The 22,208-nt window shown below is 42.8% G+C and overlaps 2 protein-coding genes across 7 annotated transcripts in view; one reads left to right on the forward strand and one right to left on the reverse strand.

Annotated features, from left to right (window-relative positions):
* Positions 1-152: 152 nt before the first annotated feature.
* Positions 153-14,461, forward strand: LOC116394386 (sodium channel subunit beta-1-like). 2 transcript variants are annotated; one of them, XM_031867440.1, is made up of 8 exons: positions 153-486; positions 1,798-1,913; positions 8,060-8,163; positions 8,728-8,814; positions 10,440-10,677; positions 11,195-11,336; positions 11,624-11,695; positions 12,370-14,461. In XM_031867440.1, exons 1-7 carry the CDS (start codon positions 275-277, stop codon positions 11,688-11,690), a joined length of 966 nt encoding a protein of 321 aa, XP_031723300.1. In that variant the 5' UTR covers positions 153-274; the 3' UTR covers positions 11,691-11,695; positions 12,370-14,461. The 2 variants fall into 2 exon arrangements, with proteins under 2 accessions (XP_031723300.1, XP_031723301.1); XM_031867441.1 differs by lacking the exon at positions 8,060-8,163 and having other exon boundaries at positions 208-486; positions 8,728-8,894.
* Positions 14,462-16,319: 1,858 nt separating this feature from the next.
* The window catches only part of gramd1a (GRAM domain containing 1A), a 32,842-nt gene continuing 26,953 nt past the window's right edge, over positions 16,320-22,208 (reverse strand). For 4 of the 5 annotated variants that reach the window (XM_031867413.1, XM_031867416.1, XM_031867414.1 and 1 more), the window contains 8 exons: positions 21,941-22,083; positions 20,380-20,483; positions 19,524-19,757; positions 19,210-19,291; positions 18,658-18,669; positions 17,927-18,034; positions 17,259-17,379; positions 16,320-17,142 (listed from right to left, as the gene is read on the reverse strand). In XM_031867413.1, the coding sequence (XP_031723273.1) occupies positions 17,035-17,142; positions 17,259-17,379; positions 17,927-18,034; positions 18,658-18,669; positions 19,210-19,291; positions 19,524-19,757; positions 20,380-20,483; positions 21,941-22,083 (912 nt within the window). In that variant the 3' untranslated portion in view covers positions 16,320-17,034. The remainder of the gene's footprint in view (positions 17,143-17,258; positions 17,380-17,926; positions 18,035-18,657; positions 18,670-19,209; positions 19,292-19,523; positions 19,758-20,379; positions 20,484-21,940; positions 22,084-22,208) is intronic. The other variant, XM_031867415.1, reaches the window with a different exon arrangement.

Consider the following 22,208-nt stretch of genomic DNA (forward strand, 5'->3'; position numbering starts at 1 on the left):
CGACAAAAAGGGGGTTTGGGGGGGAGGGATGTGAAGACGAGAGTCGAAGAGGGAGTGAACGAGTTCGTTGTGCTTAAATACTCTGTGCAGAGGAAATGAGCAGTGTTCTGGGCGTGGCCCCGTTCATGAACTACGTTTATAAAACTACATATAAAATCACTGTTGCCATAACAATGGCTTTACACTTCCATCTCCTCCTCCTCCTCCTCTTCTTTCTCCATCCCTCAGCTGCAATGCATCACACCCTCTCTCCTCCTCCTCCTCCTCCTCCTGCATGCACCTCCCTCCCTCAGCCTTCACCCGTCCCGAAGTCTGGTTAGCGCGCCATCCTTCCACCGACACACCATGTCATCTCTGGAGATTACTGCATTTATTTTTCTTCGGTGCGTGTTTCCCTTCCGCTTTTCTTCATTTTGACGTCTCGCGCAGCGTCTCCAGACATCGCAAAGACATTTCCCAACGCGCGACTCTTCTTGAAGGCAACAAGTAAGAGATTTTTGTCTTTTTTTGTTTTTCTGTGTCGTGCGCTGATCCATAAATCTCTCCGATGGTCCCCGGAGTGACGGCAGAGCTACTTCTAGCATTTGACAGCCTGACGCGGGATGGAAGCAGTCCACCTCTGAACCATCAACGGGGCGAGACGTGTCAGGGATATCACTGAGGGGAGGAAAGAGCGCAGAATTAGTTTTTTAAAAAGGGGGATATTGATAAAGAGGTGACAGGTAAAAGGACGCTGCGCTCGGCTGTGCTGCGCGTTTATGGGATTTTTCTTTTTGTTAAAGAGGACGGACGGGATTTGATGCTTTCTTTTTTCAAACCACATGGCTTAATTGATGTGGGCAAACAGTGGATGAATTCACATGAATGAGTCAGAAGTTAAACAGACCGTGCACGCTGCCTACAGCTTTACATGAAGAGATATGTAGTTGTGGCGCTGCAATTTGGACTGTAGAAAGAAAGCAATAACTCTGATATAACTCTTAAAAAATAGGGTGATAGTTGCAACTTCTTCCAAAGACAAAGAGAGGTGGAAACAAGCGAGAGGATACCTGCTTCCATTTGCCATCCCACTCAGACTGTAGATCCATAAAGCACCTTTCTGCCCAGCAATATTTGACATCATAATAGACCTTTTAACTGCGCACTCTTTTAGCTCGCCACTGCACGAGTCTCTCACACGCTGCGTCTTCCATAATCACAAATTCCTCAGCCTCGTCCCTAAGATAGCAGTCTTCCAGTGGCTTTTATGATCAATCACTGACACTGCCGTTCATCGGCCGATCATTTATCTGTGCGTCAGTGTACTGGCATTATTTGGTGCACACAGTCTCATTGTGGAGCTCAACAGGCCTACGGGTGTGCTACAGAGTATAAATAGTTGAACAAAGGCCCTTTTGGTGCTCACAAGAGGCCGAAACCTGAAACCCGGAGTGATTCATCTCTCTGGTAACTCTAGACGCTCACACAATGAGAGGCTGGACAGAATAGAGTGATTTAGATCCTGAGCCGAGGCAGCAGGGCACACGCTTTCCACGCTGCTGCTGTCAGGTTTTTCAGGTGCTTAAGAAGACCAGATTAGCAAGAAGAAGACCCACCCCTCCAGCCCCTTGTATGAGCTGAAAAAAAAGGAGGAGAAGAAGAAGACGACACCCGGGTGGACCACACCCAGAGTCCCAACAGCTTCCGAAAAGAGTCTCCTCCTCTCCCAGACTTGTAATCGTTTGGCGTCGTAGAGGTTTTGACCACCAAGCTGGAATAGCTGCTGTAAAGATCTGTCTTGTGTCTCCCTTTCTGAAGTGTGTGTGTGTGTGTTTTGACACCGTTGAGAACCACCAGCAGTCTCCGTTCTCCTGTCAGGATGTCTGCAGTCCAAGAGCTGCTGCTGCTGCCTCTGGCCCTCCTGGCGCTTCAAGGTGAGTGGGTAACGGTTGCGTTGTGCCGCGACGGCCGCACCTTGGTATACACGTGAGCCAACACCCCCCCCCCCCCCCCCCCCCCCCCCCAACTGTGCCTCCATCGCATTCACTGACTGTGCAGTTTGTTACTGTTGTTGAGGTGTTTCCTGTTGTCTGATGTTGCACCGTTGGCTCTGTTTGTATGTCATCATGGAGGGGGGTTGATCATTGGGCTGGTTTAAGTGCTAAAAGCCCAGCTGTTCAGTTTTTCTTTGTAGAGTAATGAGATGAGGGCTTGTTGAACACACACACACACACACACACACACACACACACACACACACACACACACACACACACACACACACACGCACACACACAGCCGTCGTTGTGTATTCAAAAGTCTAGAACATACATTTCTCCCTCCGTGTTACACTGGGGCGTTATGACGTTCACAGTTTAGGGCTGCAACCAAAATTATTTTCATTATCAATTATTGAAAGTAAGTGTTTTTCTCGAATAGTCGTCTCTATAATGGATTTATAATGTGATATAAAGTGGTGAGAAAATGCCTGCCACGACTTGCTAAGTGCATCCGAACAACAGTCCAAAGATATTCACTTAAGAGTGATACGAAATAGATGAAAAGCAGCACATTCTCACATTGGAGAAGCTGAAATCAAAGAATGTTTGGTGTCTTTGCTTGAAAAACGTCTTAAACAATTATGAGAATATTTGCTGATCAATTCTCTGTAGCTTGACTAATTGATTAATTGACTAATCGTTTCTTGCAAATGTTCCCGTTATGGTACTTTGTTTTTCATCTGATTTGATAAATAACATATCGGAAAGTTCAGCTTCAATTTCCCACCTTTGAGCCATTTACAGGCATTTATAATAATAATTTACAACAAACACACACACACACACACACACACACACACACACACACACACACACAGCTTCCACTGAGATGAAAATAGCCTGAGCTACATAATCATATTTAAATTACTGTTAGTCTAATAATATTTAACAAGCCCGTCTTTGGAAATTTAAGACACAGCCATTTCTCTTCATTTATGGTTTGTATTAAAACATTAATACATTTAAAATGATCAATGCATTGGCAAGCAATGTAAAGATGTAGATGTTATGAAATGGGTTACAACCATTATTATATATATATTTCACGTGTTTAATTTCACTAAAAAAGCACACGTGTGCATGCCGAAAGCTTTTTTTAGTTGGCATGTTGTCGTCACGGATGATCTTATTTTAAGCACTGAGATTTAAAATTGAGTACAAAAAGGAAGCGATGCATTGAAAGAGAGCTTTACTGAGCACTTATCACTGTCAGCCAGCTGCTCTTTGGCTCACGCTCTGTCACTGATGACAATACTACAAACCACACATGCACGAGCCAACACAGCTTCATAATCTCAAGAAACATAACAGTTAAAGTTATGTTGTTATTCCTTTACACAATGTGGCAGTTTATCCAGGATAGCAGGTTGAAACAAGCAGGCCGGGGCGGCAGAGAGTTAAGCCAGGGAGCAGAGCGGAGAAGTGAAGCTTGGCAAAAAGTAAGAAGGTTACATAAACCTGGATTGACAGAAACAGACAGTTTGGTTGAGGAGTCGGCGGGTTAGTTAAGGACTGAAGTGAGTGAGCACATCTGGAGCCAGACGCAGGGAGGATGAGAATATAAGACCAGACAGGAAATTGGATGGAATCTCCCAAAACAAAGAAGAAAGGAACAGATTGAATGAAAAAAAATAGCAGCTTGTTCTCTTTTTTACTTTTACATGAGCATTTGTTTCTGGAAGATAGTGAATCTACAAGAAAAGAAAGCGCACAAACAACAGTTAAATAATAATTAGGATGATCCTAAGCTCCAACGACGCTCTATCGCGTCATCTCTGTCTGAATTGAGATTGGTGACGGGTGCAAAGCAAACAAACTATGAGAAATAGGAGGAATCAAGCGATGGCTCATCCCAAAATACATAAAACAGACTTAGATTTCACTTATACAGTAAACTTTATTTTTTGTGATGCTCAAAGTGCCAAAAAAAGTAACAACACGATCATTCACAAGCATAAACAGTCAAATGACGGCGTCATGTGTCCTCTCTTTCAAGCCAGAGGCCCATAAAACCTAATGTATCCGATGGCAACTTTACCTAATGCATGCTGCAGAGAGACTCTAATGCAGCACGGAGCCAATTAGTCTGCAAATGGCTCCGTGCACGGACTTATGGTCAAAGGAGATCTCTGTCAACAGGATGTTTGAACGACCATCTTCTCCACCCCCGAGTCATATGGATTCACGTCCATTCCATCGCTCCACTTCAACCATTGCGTCTGCACAGATTGGTAATAACATTACGGAGAAGCGCATCATCATTTTCAGTGGCAGGGTTGGAACATAAACTGATTAGGACTACTCAAGTGCTGCACTGCAGAAGGTCCTCGGGGCAAAATAAATCCTGTTAAATCTGATTCATGGTCTGTACTTTAGCTTGATAACATGTCTTCTTTCAGACTAGTGGAAAGAAAACATCCAAAATACACATTTAGGAGTTTATTTTACTATTTTTGTCTATTTGCGTCTGTAGATTTCTCCTAAATTCACCAAACATTTGCATTAGATAATGCCTCATTTGCATGTTTAAACATAACATTTCAGACTTGCAATACAAACAATAACTGTCTTAATGTAAGTAATCAACTGGAGAAGTTTCATTGTGATATCTTTTAGTTAAAGTTGTTACCCTATTCACCTGGAGTGTCTTTTACACTACGTATCTTCAAAAGTCGTTTTCTCAAAATGAGTTTTTTCTCAGGGGTCTTTATACATCATTCAACACGTTGAATAGACGACGGAGCCGAGGATTTCTTGAGAAAAGAATGAATGGGCGCCTTGAGTTCAATTCTTCAAAACAGATTCAGATCTATCTTACAGAACAAAATGTCATTGGAGATGCAGTACTAAGAGCCTTTGTGCAGACATTGCAGAGAACAGAGCTTATACAGAAAGGAATGAAGTGAGATCAACAGGAAACTAGACAGCAGAGATCTGAAACTACATCAAAACATCGCACAGTAGTTACAGAGGATTGTACATTTGGGGGGTATTTTGTTTCTCTCAAAATGTATTTGCTGTTATCCACATTTTTGTGTCTTTTTTGTCTGTAAATCACATGTTGGATGTCTTGATTTAGTGCTCTTGAACCAATGGAGCAGCCGTTCTGTGAAATCATACGAAGAGAGAAAGGCCAGGCTGCGATCCCTCGAGCTTTGTTCTATACTGATAAACCAGTGTGCCATCACAATATGACAGCTTTGTGAAGTGAAATGAAAGTGACGCTCTCAGAGCAGTGTGCTTCAATGGTCTACTTGTTCCAGTGGAAAGTCTGTCGCTCGATTGGTGTCAAGGGATATGTCATGGATGCTTGGCAATTCCCCAGGTTATGTGTTCCTACAGTATATGCGTGTGTTTTAATCCAGCCACGGAAACAGATGTTGTCCTCCCTCATCTCTTTCGCTGTCACTTATCCAATTTCTCTCTCTCTCTCCCGCTCTCTCTCTTATAGCCAGTTCAGCAAATAGCCTTGATCCTTTTTGCATTTCCTTTAGCTCCCAGCAACATGCTAAGCTAGCTAACTTCAGTGGGTGGATGGTCCTTTGTGCAGCTAAAGCGTTAGGTCGGGTTTTTCTTTTTCTTTTTTTGCTTTGTAGGCCTCAGCAACTGATATGATCTGAGGGATTAGGCTGCCAGCCCCCCTGTCAGGGGGAAAAAAAAACCCTCCTAATCTGCACTTTCTGGAATATCTGTTGCATAATCCTGAACCTCAGTCCACAGATTATGCAATGGATTTGCTTTTTTTGATGCTCCGAGTGTCCTGCTGTTGCTGAGGCGGTTTGGTGCCTCTGACTCTGTTTAGTCTGCACTTTGGATGTGCAGTTCCTTTTGTGTCTGCTTGCATCTTTGTCTCTCTCTCTCTCTCTCTCTCTCTCTCTCTCTCTCTCTCTCTCTCTCTCTCTCTCTCTCTCTCTCTCTCTCTCTCTCTCTCTCTCTCTCTCTCTCTCTGGCGCAGTGTCTTTTCGCTGTCTTCTTAACTTGTTATCTCAGCCTCGGACAGTCAGCAGCATCCCTGCCCACCATGCACAATCTCGCCTCTGCTGCGTCACCAACCTCCCTCAGGATTACCGCCTCACACCGTCTTGTGTGTCGCTGCCGTCCCTGCTACATTTTCATCCATCTCTGTCCGTGTTCATTCTGTCTGTCCTGCAAAAATGAAGGTCTCTCCTCTGTCTTCAGGCATCCTTTTAATTTATGTCCCGCTGTGTGTCATTGGTAATGTGTCTCCTCTGTCTGTGTTCCCGGTCTCACCTCCTTTTCTCAGAGCAGTCAATATGCCAGCCATCTAAAACCCTTTTGTGTTCCTCTGCATGTCTTGCCCTTGTGTCTGTCCCTTTGCCTTTCTGTCTCTTCCTTCATGTCTTTTCTACATGGTAGAAGCTAATAGCTCACAGACTTGAGTCAAAATATCGCTGCATATTAATGATAACCCAAAGATTTGGTGGTGTCTATTGGCAAATGTCTATCGGTTGATTTACAAATGCTTTCCTGCAGCACTGACAGCTGGTGCATATTACAGCAGCCTGTAGTTAACACAAACAATCAAGCCACTTTTGCAACAGACAAGAAAGCTAATTAGAGCAGAGATTAAACTGAAAAAAAGTAGAAATTGTAGTTTTTTTTAGTTGTGAATAAGTGCACCTGTTCTCTGAGTAGTTATCAGCAAATGCTGTTTGACTCAGGTCTGTTTGTTATAATCCAGTTCCTCAGCAGACCCGCCTCCCAGAAAACCTGAAAACCCAAGACCCCAGCCTTAACCGAACCCTGTTTTGTAGGTTCAGACATGTAAGTTTTCCTCACCTGAGTTGTTGTGGTGGGCCTCAGCTCTATGCAAATAAAAGGCAAATTCTGTCTTATTACAACTTTGGTCCATTTTTATAATTGTTGCCATAATTTCTTTCATGGATTATAGCTGTGCACTCATCAAAGTAAGCGCAAAGATCTGGGAAAGCAACGACCAAATCTGAAACACAAGCTCCCGGACATGTAGACAGTGATTCTCCACCCAAAGGTACATAAACACCAGTTTGCGGTGTTTTATGTTTGAGGGGAAACGGGAAAACCTGCCATCCACCCTCTTTATCCAATAGCAGCAGAGAGTGCAGGGGCAGAGGGTTTGTTTTGTCAAATATGTTGGTCGAGTCTGCCTGACTCATTGATCCTTTATCTGACTGATGTTGGTGTAACTGAGCTGTGTATTGATATATCCACGGCGCTGTCCATGGTGCTGAAGTAGCAGGCAGATTTGTAATTGCGCTTTTTTCTCTCAGTCCCAGCCTTCTGTCAGTTTTGTCTTGGATTTAAAATAATCTCTAAATATGTACTATAAATACTCAATTCTATACTATAGATTAGCTAAATATATCTAGCTAAATATCTAATATAGTGTTTAACCTCTGTTTAGGTCCATTAAGATCACTGAATCTGGAATTAAATCAGTCGGGTTTAGTCGTTCTCGGGTCCAGCTGGGTTCGGGTCTGTGTTTCTAAAGCTACTGGTCCGTCTCTTGTTTGAATACGATAGTTTGGGTTTCTATTATGCGGCCTGTGATTCTATTATGTTCTTAACTTTCTCTCCCATTCCTTCCCTTTTTTTTCTCCCCTTCTCTCTCTGCAGTGCATCAGCCGACATTAGGCTTCTTCCCTCCTGCTTCCCCATCTCCCCCCGTGCTTTAGTAGAAATGGATGTTACCTTTGAAGCCTGTACTAACTTTCTCTTCACCCCCCCCGCCCCCATATTCCTCCCCTCCATGTATTTCTGCAGTGTGGTGGCAATTCTACGTCTGTGATTCATTTTAAAGTTTCACCTTGGTGCTGCAATATTTGTATCCGAGGGAGTAAAAGATAGACCTTTGTTTTATATATTTGTGTACGTGAGGCCATGGATGATGTGCAGCCTCTGTCAATCCCAACCAAACTTTTAATGATTTGAGTTCATCTGATCAGCGTTGTGTTTCCTGTCCTCTCCCTCATTCCCCCCCCTCCCCCCCATCTTGCGATTCGAAACAAACGCATCCCCAGAAGTCAAAGTTGACAATAATACGAGATCATTGGTTGAGCGCCATGCTGAGGCCTCAGTGGAAACTGCAAGGTGCAGAGTGAGAAAGAAACATTTGGAGTTACAGGTGTGTAACTCCCGGCCGATGAGAAGTATGTGTCATGATGATGATGGCATATATAGACTCACGCTTCTATATATGAATTTAGCTCATTCACCAATTGACAGAATGCAATAAACTAGTCCCGCATACTGCAACCTCTTTATTTCCCCTCAGTTTCACCGCTTAAAAAACACCTCAAATGTAAATGACTAAAAAAAACAAATCAATCAAATTCACAACAATGCATGTACTGAGAGGATGAGAGGAAATAAAAAAGAATGCAAGAAAACAAAAGAAAAAAATCTCACATGCAATTAGCATTGGGAGCAAGCACGCAAAAATACAAAAGTTACAGGAGCTAAAATTGTTTTGTAAAGTACTGTTTAAACAGTTTGCCTGCAAGTACTAAGATACTGGAAAACACCAGAGCTCTGCCCGTGTATCAACCTCTTCCCAGAGTCACGGGTACAAGAAAAAGAGGATGATGGCCACCCAGGGCTCTTACCTCTAAACCCTGTGACCTGCAAAGAGCAATAAAGTGATAGAGCAGGTTTCTAACTGTGTGTTCTTCATCCTTTCACTCTGTAGCGTCTCTGTGCCGTGGAGCCTGCGTGGAGGTGGACTCAAACACAGAGGCCGTGGTCAACGAAGGCTTCAAACTGGGCTGCATCTCCTGTAAGAAAAGGGGCGAGGTGAAAGCCACGGCCTCCGTCGATTGGTTCTTCATGGCCTCAGATGAGACAGAGGAAAGCCCTGTGAGTGGTTATAAGATAATACCACAAGGCAGGCTTTGAAAAAAAGTATTCCTCAGTAACGACCTAAAGGAATAGCTCCACGTGTTGGGAAATGCATTTCCCTTCTTGCAGAAAGCTAGATGAGAAGATTGATATCACTCAAATACGTTTGTATGGTAAACATAGGCGGCAACCTCCGGGTCTGAAAAGTGAAGCCGATGCATTCTTTCTAATCGCCAGCAGGGGGCGACTCCTCTGGTTGAAAAAAGAAGTCTGATTGTATGGAAGTCTACAAAAAATTGACCATAAAGCAGCGTATGATTCAGGGAGTGGCTACCTTGTAATTGACAGATCGCTACCACGGCCCTGTCGGGTCTAGGAGTTCTTGGTGTTTTCGTTTAACCCTTTCACAGTGTGCTCTCAGTTCATGAAAGTTAATTTTGGTCACCTACAAATGTCTTATTCCACTAGTTTGTACTTTGCTCCATCCGCTCACGTCACTTCTGGTTGAGATGGCGACAGCCAAAAACCAAGATGGCGTCAGCCAAAATAACTAACTCGACTTCAAAACCGTAGTCCACAAACCGTTGGGTGACATCATCACAATTATTTCATTTATTTTCTGGGAAACGGCTGCAATGCATTTAGAGAGAGAGAGAGAGAGAGAGAGAGAGAGAGAGAGCAGGGTCTTGCATTTTTTATGACAGGCCTTTTCCGCCGTGTGTTGACTGGAAGAAAGCGCCTCTTGCTGAACTAAGCAGCCCTCCCCAGGCAAAGCAAAGAGGCCATAATGGTACATTCCTGGAGCAGGAGAGATCCCATTAGCCTTCAGCTGCCTTTTAGAATGTGTTTCAACTAATACACCAGGAAGTGCAGAGGTGAGGCCACAAATGCGGCTCGGTCGATACGGGAAAACAGCAGCAGCGGTGATGTGGAGACCAGCTGTCTGTTTGCTCAAGGATGACAGGAAAAGTGAAAATCAAACTTGACAGGCGGGTTATGAATATTCATTCATCAACACAGTTTGTTTTACACCTGCCAGCATCCAGGAGAAAACAGCAGCTCGCTGTTGTAGTTTAATTTGTTGACACAGGTAAATAAATGGGACCGCAAGCCAAAGAGTATTAGTCAGATCCAAAAACAGGTGGAAAGTCACACTAGATGTGTGAACATTGTGAAATAGATGTGTTTCTGTTTGCTGAAGTGGCAGTGCCCAGCTGTTTGAAGAAATCACTGAGCGATTTGTTTGTTTTTTTAAGATTTATATCCTCTTAGGAACCAATGGGCTGAGAGTTTAGTAGTTGTATTGAGAGATGGACCAACACTGTTGACAGTAACAAAAATACAGAGTATTGCTGACATATTGCATGTATAGTATCTGAAAGTTCATTTTCACTGCATACTGAAATGAGCTGTGGCTGCATGTAAAAACACATTTATCAGCCTAAACACTTGCTTCTATGCAAAGCTAACAGTATTCGTAACAAATGGATTACAAATGTTCAGTCTCTATTTTGTTCCCGGCCTCCTTTTTAAAGAAATCCCATACTTGCAATTCTCTTCCAGATATACAGCTATGACAATAAAAGGGGCGACACCAACGACCCACGTTTCGAGGGTCGTCTGGCCTGGAACGGCAGCAAGAAGACCAATGACCTACAGGAAGGCTCCATCTACATCCTCAATGTGACGTTCAATGACACTGGAACCTACAAGTGCATATTCACCCGCATCCTCGAGTATTCCAACTTCGAACATCCAGCCAACGCCACCAAGATAATCCACATGAAAGTGGTGCCAAAACGTAAGAGAGGAGGGATGCTGTCCTACTGTCTGTCTAGCCAGCTGTTCAAGGAGATAACACTCTCACTGCCTGATTCTCAACCCACTGATACACTAGCTTGTAAACATAGCGGAACATTTAGCAGCTCAAGAGCCAAATATTTCTCTCCGGAGATGGTAGACCAAACCTTATGGGTTTCATCGGACTTAGATTCTCTGCATGGACAGGAACAGGAGTCCAAATGAATTATATTGTTGCTCCATAGCATCTGGATGAGTATAAAAGCAGCCGTTTGATATTATGTAAATGTTGCGTTTAGGGTTTTTGTGCTGGCCCCGTGTGGTCAAAACAATTTGATTAAAGCAGGCTATCTGCAGCAAGATTCTGATAAATGATGACTTATGACATATATTGTTCAAAAAAGATGAACAGCCTGGGCAGCCCTCGTCTTTTTCATGGCAAAAATGTATGTAAACCCCTTTCAATTAAGCACACAGGTAGAGTATTTCTTACCGTATCTCCCTCCCCGTCTCTCTAGTCACCAGGGGACTGGCATCCATTTTGTCTGAGGTGATGATGTATGTTACCATCATCGGGCTGCAGGTGTGGCTCGCGATCGAGATGATTTACTGCTACAGGAAGATATCAGCGGCAGGAGAGGAGGCTCTGAGAGAGAGCGCGTGAGTAACCCATGAGACACTCAAACACAAACACAGCCAGCCTCTCTCACGGTGCCAGTCCTCCATTTCCAGAACCTGCTGGGCCGACTTCCCACCAACCGCTTTCACCTTTGTTTTCCCCTTCCTGACACTGAGTGGGAAGCAGAGACACACAATCTCTTTCAATCTGCTCTTTTCAAAAATAACAAACATGTTCCTTTTTTTCCCCTGACTGAACTGAAGTCTTATTCTGATTGTCTGATCTTGTGTCTGCCTGTTCTTCCTTTCCACCACTTTCTTTCCTTCAGGGCGGAGTATTTAGCTATAGCATCAGAAAGTAAAGATAATTGTGCAGCTGTACAAGAGGCAGAATAGCACCGGTAGGTCTGGATTCTCACTAAACTTAATGTCTGGATACAGATGCTTCTTGTGCTCTCGTTTATTTTCCAAAGTGGGCGATCATACATTGTGTTTACACCTGTTGTGTTGTTAACACCACTACTGGGTTGAAAGTTTAAAAAAAAAAAAAAGAAGAGGAATTTCTTAGAATATAATGTTCTTGTATCAGAATATTGTATACAGATTGTAGCTCAGGTTCTTTGGCGTACACGTATCTCTGGTTAGCCAACGTGCTATATTCAACGTTTGGATCTTCAAAATGTCCGACTTACAACAAAATAACCAAATTATTTTACTAAAGTTTGAGCCATTCAATAGGTAGAGCTCATCCAATCCTTTATACTGTAGGTGCAGGACAAACAGATTCAATTAATTAATTTAGCGCACACTAGAATTTATTTAAAGTGGCACCACGTTTTTTTCTATAATCATTGTTTTATTATGATTATAAGTTAATGGTGATTGCACGATGTAATTGCCATAAAACAAAGACACCATCAGCGTTTGGATGGGTTCCCTTTAAACCTCGCTTTATGCCACCGGGAGCGATCTCTCAGGAAAATGAAGGCCTGATTGAAGGCGTTACTGCATGTTACGTTAGTCTTTTACATAACTCATATTTCTGACAGTTTCATTTTCCTTTTTCTTGCTTCAGGTCGAGGAAGAATTCAAGATGGAGTCCTTGAGTATTTTCAAATACCCTCATTCATTCCCTCTCCTCTCACATCCCACCATTCTCTTCACAAGATGGAAAAACCACAGAGGGGAGAAAAATCTTTTCTCGATAGAAAAGGTTTTTTTTTAAAGTAACTTCTGCAAAGGATGGAAAGACCTGAACTGTATACCGTTTCTAAATCCTGTTTTGAGGGACAGGAGGGAGCATCAGGTTGTGGTCCAACGGGAGAGGGACTGGGTTGAACTATATATCGGTGTATACGTATGCAAAGATAATCCTACATAAATATTATAGGCCTATACATTTATATACACTATCTGCATGCTTATGAGCTATGCATAACAACCAACATCATGCATCTGAAGTTCTGTCATGTTTTTAACAGTTGTTAATCAGTTTTGTCATATTTCATTGTTTTTTCTTATACTGTTAAATACTAGTACAACTATATTTGACTGCAAATGTTGCTGCTGTAATGATGTAACACTACTAGAAGGTACAGAGGAAACACTGCTGCGACAGCTGTTATTAAATGTTTCACTTTGACCAGATTTATTATTTAAAAACAGACCAATATCTAAACCTTAAGGACACTGACATTTTAATTAGGCGATTGGGAAACCAATATCAACGGTTCAACCTTTTATTTTTTTTCTAAAGGCATTCTTAACACACAGATTTCATTTAAGCAGGTATTAGAATGTGAGAGAAACTGCCTCCTTTGGAGCAGTTGTGAAGAGCAACGAGTCCCGATTGTCACACGTCAAGTTAAAGCCGTTGCATTCAGTCACTTAAACACAAGGAAACGGGAATGTGAGGGTTCACACACTCTGCTAACCAAGAGAAATGTGGTCTGTATTAAATGTTAAGTCTGCTTAATCTTTCTCTGGAGGGTGTTTGATAAAAAGTACTATTCTCTTCTTATTAGAGTTTGAGTTATTAGCTCTCAAATAAAGGAACATGCTGTAAATTCTAGGTTGAATTTATTAGAAAAACATACCCAGTCATGTTTTTAATATTTCATATTGGAGATGAGATCAACACAGTGATGTTTTTAGTGTTTCCCTACATTCCAGAGAGCTCAAGATGACGGAATCAGCCATATTATGATAGAACGTATTGATTTTGGGGCAAAAAGCTACATTTCAGTGGTAATCCCTTTGAATTAATTAACACAGAATGGTGTGAGGAGCAAAAATGGCACCTGAAGCCAAAGAATGATTTCCTGTGACGATGCCCACGTCATTGGATAATACTAAATCTGTAGCAAAGCAAACAAACCAAAAAAAAAAAAAAAAAATCAGCTTTACCAATTTATCCTCAGCGATACAGAAGTGTCACTTTAAACTGAATTTGTCTACAGTGGAAACGTTCCCACGGATGTGTAATTTCACACACGTCTCAAGTGTTTTCGTAGAAAATGAAAGGCTCTGCAAATTGCTACGTATCTAACTGCCGTGGGCAAACGTACCACAAAACCAGTCCCGTGTGCCTCCCTGGCTGAATGAAGCCAGTGGAAACCAAAAAAGGGAACGAGGTGAAGCCTTGTTATGAATCTATAGTGTTTGTAAAAACAGCTGGAGGGCAACTTGCTTCTCTCTCCAGAAGACCAGACATCGACTACCGGTGAACACTAGATGGCAGCCAAACACTGCCGCTCTACATGTTCACTGATCAGCTCTTCTGCACCAAAACTGAGTTTCATACATTTTTGAGATATCGACTAACTGCATGCTTACTGATGGAAGAAGAAGAGTACCGTACAAACAGAATGTCCAATGACTACAAGCTTAACCCATAAGGACCCACAAAACAAACAGCCCAGTGATTTCTGTGCTTACTGAGTGATTTACTTTTTGGGAAATGCTGCATCTGCTGACATCTTCATTTCCTACATAGATGAACCAACCTGTGAAATGTAAACCACACTGCTGGTCTGCTTCGTGTTCACGCGTTTTCTTTCAGCAACAAATTAAAACTGCTGTTTTCACTTCATGTGCAGGTGTGAAAATGCTGCTTGCCACAATAATAAGTGAAACACAGAAGAAGAAAATAAAGTTCTTGTGAAAAAGAAAAGCCGCGTCTCACTTGAATCTGTTCTGAAATAAATGGTGACTGTGTAGGCGTCGGGACTTTCAGCCGGATGCATCTTCAGTTCACACTTAAAGTTCATTTCTATGAAACATGTTACATTGTTTTTACCCATTTAACACGAACTTCCTTTTTGAGTTGCAAACTTATTTCTCAAAAACAAAATGACCTTTATTTTTGTTAAAAACTTCACCGTTTTCTGCAATTTCAATCAAGATTTAACAGCAAAATGTCTAAACTAGAAACAATTATTCTGTTAATTTGCTTTTGCCTTTCCACTAATCAATCAATCATTTAATCAATCAATGATTGGTTAACGGTCATTTAATAGTTGTTTAAGTCATTTATCAAGCAAAAGATGTCGAATATTTGCTGGTTCCAGCATCTCAAGTGTGAGGATTGATTCCTTAACTTGACATTTCCGCAGAAGATTCACGGATTTAAAGTGGTTATAAATTATAAGATTACCTGAGAAATAAATCTCACCAGTTCCAGCTTTGTTGTTCTTCCTCTTCTTCGATATGAAACTGTAAGATGGACAAAACAGGCTATTTAAAATTGGGCTTTGGGATATTGTGATGGACATTATATTCACAGATCTATTTTGGTCGGATAAATCGACCCACATCTTTTGGAGGTAAAGACACAAACAGACTCAAAGATGAGCGAGGAGTCGTTTTATGTTTTAGAACTTTTCATTGTTCTCCATGGAGTGGTGTGCAATCAAATCTTTACAGTACATTATCATCCCACCTCTCATCCATCTCTCTCTCTCTCTCTCTCTCTCTCCCATAATCTACCCGACACCCCCCCCCCCTCCCCTAATAAATATTACACCATTTTGTTACCCGCAATGGCCATGCACAGCGTGGCCCACATGCTTCTGTAGCCGCTATTTTCAGTGAAACAGAGGGAGAGAGAGTGAGAAAGAGAGAGTGAGAGTGGGTGAAGAGGAAGAGCACAGAGAGGACCAGTGGGGTTCAGTGATTAGAAGAAGAGTAAAGAGTACAGATGGGTGAGATGTTTTCACATCTGGAGGATCGAGTGGACGGAGAGGACAAGCTGAAAATAAACGACAAAATAACAAAGATAGAAAATGAATCAAATAAAAATAAAAGACGAGGCGAGTCAAATTAATCTTACAAACAAACGCACAAAAAAAACAAAACACAATACTGCAAAACGGATTCCCTTTTGTCTTCACCTGGGCCCAACAGAATTCTGGTTGGTCCTTTTTGCTTCGAAGCGTCCGGCCCAGTGGGACAACGAAGCAGCCGACTGCTCGGGCTTCCACCCGTTCAAGTCGACTGATAATGTCTAGCTCTCCGACAGAAAGAGTGAGTGACCAAACGCGAAAGAGAAATCTGAAACTCAAGAAACGCCAATATGAAAATGTAACATCTGAAACACTGAAGACTCCTCATGACCACACGCACACATCAGTCAAGTCAAAACCTTCTCCGCTTGTTGTTGTCGTTTCCTGCCTCTACACACATTCACACACAATTTGTCATTATTATTATTATATACTACTTTGTTTGAAACATTCAAAAAGTACTAGCATCACTATTGTCATTATTGCTGTGATCAGTAATGGTTGTAGCTCCTCTTGGTCCGTACTGTAACAGCAAAATCGGAGCACAAAGTATCCACCCAATGACTTCTTAAGAGCAGGACGAGGACTTCAGATCAGAAGTCATTGCTAATAATAAATACTGTCGGTCCAGTCAGACGCAGCTTGTTGTCCTCACTAACAACCCAACACACCGATTTGAGAAAAAAAAAAAAAAAAGAAAAAAAAAAAAAAAAAAAAAAAAAAAAAAAAAAAAAAAAAAAAAAAACTTAAAACCCCACGAGAGGAGTGGGGTGGTGTTTTGAGATTCATCTTCAGATGTAGAATACATCAAAAAATAAAGCTGAAAAAATAAAGTGTCTGGTGTTGAAATGTTTCTCATCCCCACTTCGCGGAGGATTGGCAGCCTTTGATGGGGCTCACCGACGTAAAGAGCGAGAGAGGCGTCCGGCTCCCTCCAGCACTCCCCCCCTCTCAGCAGGCGTTCACTATAGAGGCGAAAGTTATCGAACGGTTCCCAGGACTGGGAGGAGGACCTCCCACTTTCCAGAATCACTGATCCCTGTGAAATGTTGCATGTCAGAAGAGGAACTGGAGTCTGTGATAGTCATAAAATGTGTGTGGTGGGGGGGTGGTGGCCATTTTGAAATGTCTCTTGAGGAGTGGATGGTCTGCATCGGCCCACCAGTGGCCTGTTTCCATTCACTACATACAGGTGACTTGCAGCTGTACGTACATTATTGCTGTGGTCCTGATAGCTTCCAGTCTGAAGGAGTTCACTGGTTCTGGCTGAAGGGCGAACGTCACCATTTTCAAGTCAGTCAGGCGAGGAGCATTGTGGGTAAAGTCTTTCTTCGATTTGGAAATGAGGGAAAGAGCAAACTGTGTGCCGCTCCAAGTCGACCTGCCTCTCTTTTCAACTCTACCAGTCCACCAGGGTGTGTTCAGAAGTGGGAGACAGTCAGGTGGGAGGGGGGGGCTCAGGCCCCAGTCGGGGACTCTGACGGGGTATCATCATCATCGGGGGGATCCCGCTGCACCTCTGGGACCACGATGCCTCGGTGGAGCTTTTCTAAAGACTGCTTCATCTGGGAGATAAACATGGGGGGGGGGGAGAGAGCCGTTGGGTGAGATATACTGGATTAAATAATGCAGTGACAGCGGCATTTACACAAGACACACACACACACACACACACACACACCTGGTCCAGAAGGGTGACGGAGGACTGCAGGATCTGTTGCCACTTGCTGAGCTGAGCCTGGTGAAACTGCCTCTGAAGCTGTAAGACCTGAGCCCACTCTCCAGCTGTCTGGGGTAAAGGACTGAGGAGACAAGGAGAGGAAAACAAGAAGACAGGAGAAAGGAAGAGGCAAGGGAGTCAGTAGTGTAGTCATGGCTCTTTTACCAGAAATACCAGGTTTGTTTTTTACTTTTGGCTCTGTTCTTCAGCTGCTAAATGCTCCACATTGTTCACCAGCTTTGTTTTTTCTGATATTTGGCACCAAACATGTAACAGTGGGGTTTTTTTCTGCCTTTTTTCTGCCTTCAGAAAGCCAAAAAAACAACCTGACGAGAGCAGTGAGGGAACCAAAACTGGTGCAAACTGAAAAATGTAGCTTAAAGACGTGAAAACGCTGCGTAGAGTCGGGTGATAACTCTTTGAGGATTCATCATTAGAAGTGAGACCTTTCACATATCATCTATTGTTAAAATATGAATTAGCCGTTCATCTGTTTACCTTACAAAAAGGCAAGAGAGGGTTTGTTGCTATGCAATAACACTGAGGGATATCTCACACCTCAGATCCCACAAGAATAACTCCATACGCCCGTTAACAGAGCAACAGAGAGTCTATGTCCGTGTGTTCACCTGTCAGCAACAGAGTAGGAGTGCCATGTCTCCAGTGTATGGGCCGCTCTTTCCAGAGCGTACAGCTTGTAGAAGAGCAGCATGTTGAGAGCCACCAGCACCACCAGACTGACGGGGACAGAGAGAGAGAAGACAATCTTATAGTTCACCGACTGCTGTGAAACATGAAGACAACATCAGTGAGAAATCAACGGCAAAATGCCAAATACTGCCGACACAAAATGAGCACGCAAACATTTCAATTCAACCACAACCCAGCACTTATTCACAACACAATGTCATCTTATTACAGGAAAATTCCATCCCGACACAAACGTCAGTGTTATTACTGTATATGTTGCATTCCTCGGCAGAATTGTATTTTGGTTTCATGTTTGTATCTGCTCAAATGTAGATGTCATGATGTAATAGTTTCAGTTAAATAGACCAATTGCTACTGGAGACCAGACAGTGGTGTGTGTTGAGTAAAGGGTGTGATCCTGGTCCTGCTCTGCTGTCGGTCTCTCTATGTCCATGTTGAACCCTCGTCTGAAAACAAGCCTTCCAACACGAGTTGGTGCGTGTTGTTAGTCCCTTGGATGTTTGTGGCAAACAAATGCAGACTTAAAAACTCTTGTGAAACAAGGTTTTGCTTCATGTTCAGAGTGTCAAAGGGTGGATTTTTCCCGCGTCATTCACATAGTCCTCATTTATGCAGCCAGTGGCGTAAAAGCAAAGCCTCTCATACGAACCTGATACAGATCCTATTCACAAAAAGGAATCGCAGAAAGGAAGGAAAAAGAAGAAAAATAGCAAGAAAGGCATTGTGAGGCAGTTAGTATGCAGAAGATCGATATCCAATGTGTCTGAATGAGGGAGCATTCAGACGCGTATTGAACCAAGACAGCGTAAAAGTCAATATAGTCAGACATTTACAATCAAACCGGAGATTTGATCAGGTAGGAACCCCGGGGGGCAAAGGATGTACAGTACTACTAAGGAGATGAACCACATGCGAGGACACACACACATACACTTTTGTACTGACTTAGTACACTCAGAAAGTCCTTTTTTTAATACAAAAATGCTTAAAATAATCTCCATTTAGAAACGCTCATCTCCATTATAAGTAGCTCATTGTGTGCGAGATTGCTCGTGAATAAGACGTATGAATAACATGATCACTGTGCAGTAAAGACATAAAACATGCTGGAAACCACCTCGAGTCGACAGCCAGGAGGGAAGCCGAGGATTCAGAGAGGCTGCTGTTATTCACGGCCTCAACGGCACAAACTTCAACTTACATGAAGCTGACGATGAGGAGGATGGTGGATATACTGTTGGGTCCTCCTCGTGAACGATCGCCCAGCTTAATATAGTGAGCACCTAAAAGAATAAAAAACAGGACACAGGTTTTCAGTGATCAGTGTGTTTTTCAATGTATATTTCTGAATATCATATCTTTGCATCTGATAGTGTTATGCAGCTCCAAACAGAGTGCAGTAATGCACAGAAGATGGATTCAGCGGTTTTGTTTTTGAGCGCATGAGCATCAACGTTGGTGGACAAGGATTGAAATCCCCAAAGCTGTTCAACGACTGTATCCTGGCCGACTTACTGGCTTCTCTCCGGTCCCTGTCCTCTCCGACTCCTCTGTCTCCTCGGTCTCCGGAGCCCATGCCTCCTCCTCCCTCCCTCTCTCTCTCCTTGTCGCCCTGCCGTCGAGAGCAGGTGCGTTTGCGGCGGCGCATGGCCGGTGGAGTCATAGCAGCGTCCGCGCCCGCTGCGTCGCCTGTGGTCACAATGGAAACCTCGGTCTGCAGCAGCGTCTCCAGCTTGCACACCTCACTCTCTGCAAAGTAGGAAGATGGAGAAATTCAAATACAGAGGAAAGTAAGGTGGAGGGACAATAATACCGGCTGTCAAAACTTGTCAATTGCAAAATGCTGCCACTAACACTAAATACTTGGTGACATTCTTAAATTTTCCTTTTTGACCAGACATTGCTTTAATTAAGTAATATTTTAGATAAGTTCATGTATGTGTGGCTACGTCGGCAAAGTTCTGTGTGAAAACACATTAAAATCTCCATAAAATGTATGCATATGTATAGATATAACAAAAAGCAGAACACATATTTGAGTGGAGGGGGGCAAGCTATCAATACCAAAACTCGCATTGTCCATTTATGTAGAAAAGAGAAGAGAGGAGAGACTCTCATTCGGGCAACACGAACATATTCAGTCTACGACGCACTCAAATGGCCAATAGGTAGCGCGCTTATGATCCGCGCTCTGCAACGTGAAACTGTGCATTTGGCTTTCATGTCAAGCGTGTCCTGCTTACAGAGTTTCACTTTACTTTTGCACGGTTGTTTACTAAAGGGAAGTCAGCCTGAATGGGTCGGTGTGGTTTCCACAAGCTGTGTGTGTGTATACAGATTTAAACGGGAGGAGGCGGAGCATGTGACTCACCCATGTGTCTGTAGTACTCCTCAATGCCGCTCCAGGTGTTCTTTTCAATCAATGCTTTCACCAGACTCCACGGCTGCTTCCTGTAGCAGATGTTTGAGGAAACTCTGGGCAAAGAGGAAAAGCAAACAACCCTCGTTTAAAACGTATATAGACCAATCTCATGTGTTTACAAAGAAAAAAACTCACATATCTGACACTAAATCAGAGCCGTTCTATGTTAAAGATATCAAACATTTTCCATTTAAACAGGGCGCCTGTCAACAACCGGCGACTTGTGCATGTGGTCGACACAAGTTCATGCAATCTTCATTTAACGGCTCAATCGCCCTGACAATTCCACGTTTTTTTACACGAGCACTTCAGTAAACTAATTAGTAAAAGATATCATGCCTCTGCGTTCCAAAGAAAGCAATCAGAAAATATGCACAACACGCCAATGTCAGTTTAGAAAACGATGGAACTGTGTCGAGTCCTTGACGCGTTTTTTGCCAGAATAATCTTCTGCTGGAGTTTTTAAGCACGAAAAGAAACATTTTGTTTATTTGCCTGCAACTGATGACCCTGACCTACTCAAAAGATACTCTTACAAAACTAAACAGAAAGTAATCTGTAGTTTATAAGTAGGAGACTAACAGAGGAATGAAGGAAAACAATCCAAAGGAAAGCAGTTGATGACAAAGAACAGGATTTCCTAAGCACAAATAGTTTGATGGGGGTATGTAACTAGTGTTACAATGGTAGCTTGTTGATTTATTAGGCAGAACTGAAAAAAATATTGGGAAAGAAACAGCTACTGATAAGCAGACAGCGAGACAATCAAAGCCCTTCCTTAAATAAAAAAAAAAAAGAACATGTCTTCCAGCCACATTGCATAATAGTCCATTGATGCTACTCTCAGTGGAGGAACGTCTGTGTCTGACTTCTCCGTTTCTTCCTCTGTGGTTGTTGAACATCAGTTCAAAATGCTCAGAAAGATGCCCTTGCGCTTCGATCCTGACATACTGTCCTTGTGCTGGAAATAAGCTGATCTGGCATCAAGTTAAATACGGTGAAGAATGTCCGCAGAAGTGAGAAAAGTAAAAGCGGCTCGGCAATAAAAGTGATGAAACATATTGCAATACTGCAGGGCATCAGTGGGTCAGTGTTTGTTGTTCTTTGTGTTCTTGTTGCTCTTCAGAACACTACCTCATATATCTCCCTCTCAACCTATTCACTTCATACCCCACTGATGTTACTCCTTTTATCGTGTTGAGTAAAAATCATTAGTTGAAGTAGTTGTATAAAAAACTACTTCAACTAAAACTTTGAAACTTTGGATTTAAAGATGAAAGTTTTTCATCATGAAACTTACAAAGAAAGTAAAGGAACTGTGCCAACAGATGTTATAGTCCAGCATACATAAGCAAAGTGTCAACACTTCAGTAACAGGAGCGGTCATAAAATTGGCCTTTAAAGGAAATGCCGAGTGCGATTGTCACTTGTGGCTCTCCTGTTTTGGGTGAGGGTGAGCTAAAAAGTAAAGAAATCCCCTCCCACGATGATAAGACGAGAACAAACATACCTGAGCCGACTCTTGTGCTTGCTGATGGAGGTGAGGCAGTATCTGTGGACGGTGTAGAAGTAGTCCTGGTAGGGGATGCCTGAGGTGATCACCTCCGAGTCCACCACGAAGCATTCGCCCTTGGCGCTGTTTTTATGCAACGTCTGGAAGCAGGAAACAAAAGCGGAGGTGCACAGTTAATGCAACGCAAACGTATTGGTTTCCTCCGACGTGTCTGCTAGTTATGGCTTCTTTGACTGATAATTAGCTGCTGTAAAGGCACCAACGT

Source organism: Anarrhichthys ocellatus, unplaced genomic scaffold (assembly GCF_004355925.1).
Source record: "Anarrhichthys ocellatus isolate YVR2014 unplaced genomic scaffold, GSC_Weel_1.0 scaffold39, whole genome shotgun sequence".
NCBI classification, from domain to species: Eukaryota; Metazoa; Chordata; class Actinopteri; order Perciformes; family Anarhichadidae; genus Anarrhichthys; species Anarrhichthys ocellatus.

What these genes read in the sequence shown, in the direction of transcription:
- LOC116394386 (XM_031867440.1), top strand. Translation starts at nt 275, where the DNA reads ATGCACCTCCCTCCCTCAGCCTTCACCCGTCCCGAAGTCTGGTTAGCG. An exon ending in AGAAACATTTGGAGTTACAG is followed by an intron (nt 8,164 to 8,727) that starts GTGTGTAACTCC and finishes TTCACTCTGTAG; the next exon opens with CGTCTCTGTGCCGTGGAGCC. An exon ending in GAGGCTCTGAGAGAGAGCGC is followed by an intron (nt 11,337 to 11,623) that starts GTGAGTAACCCA and finishes TCTTTCCTTCAG; the next exon opens with GGCGGAGTATTTAGCTATAG.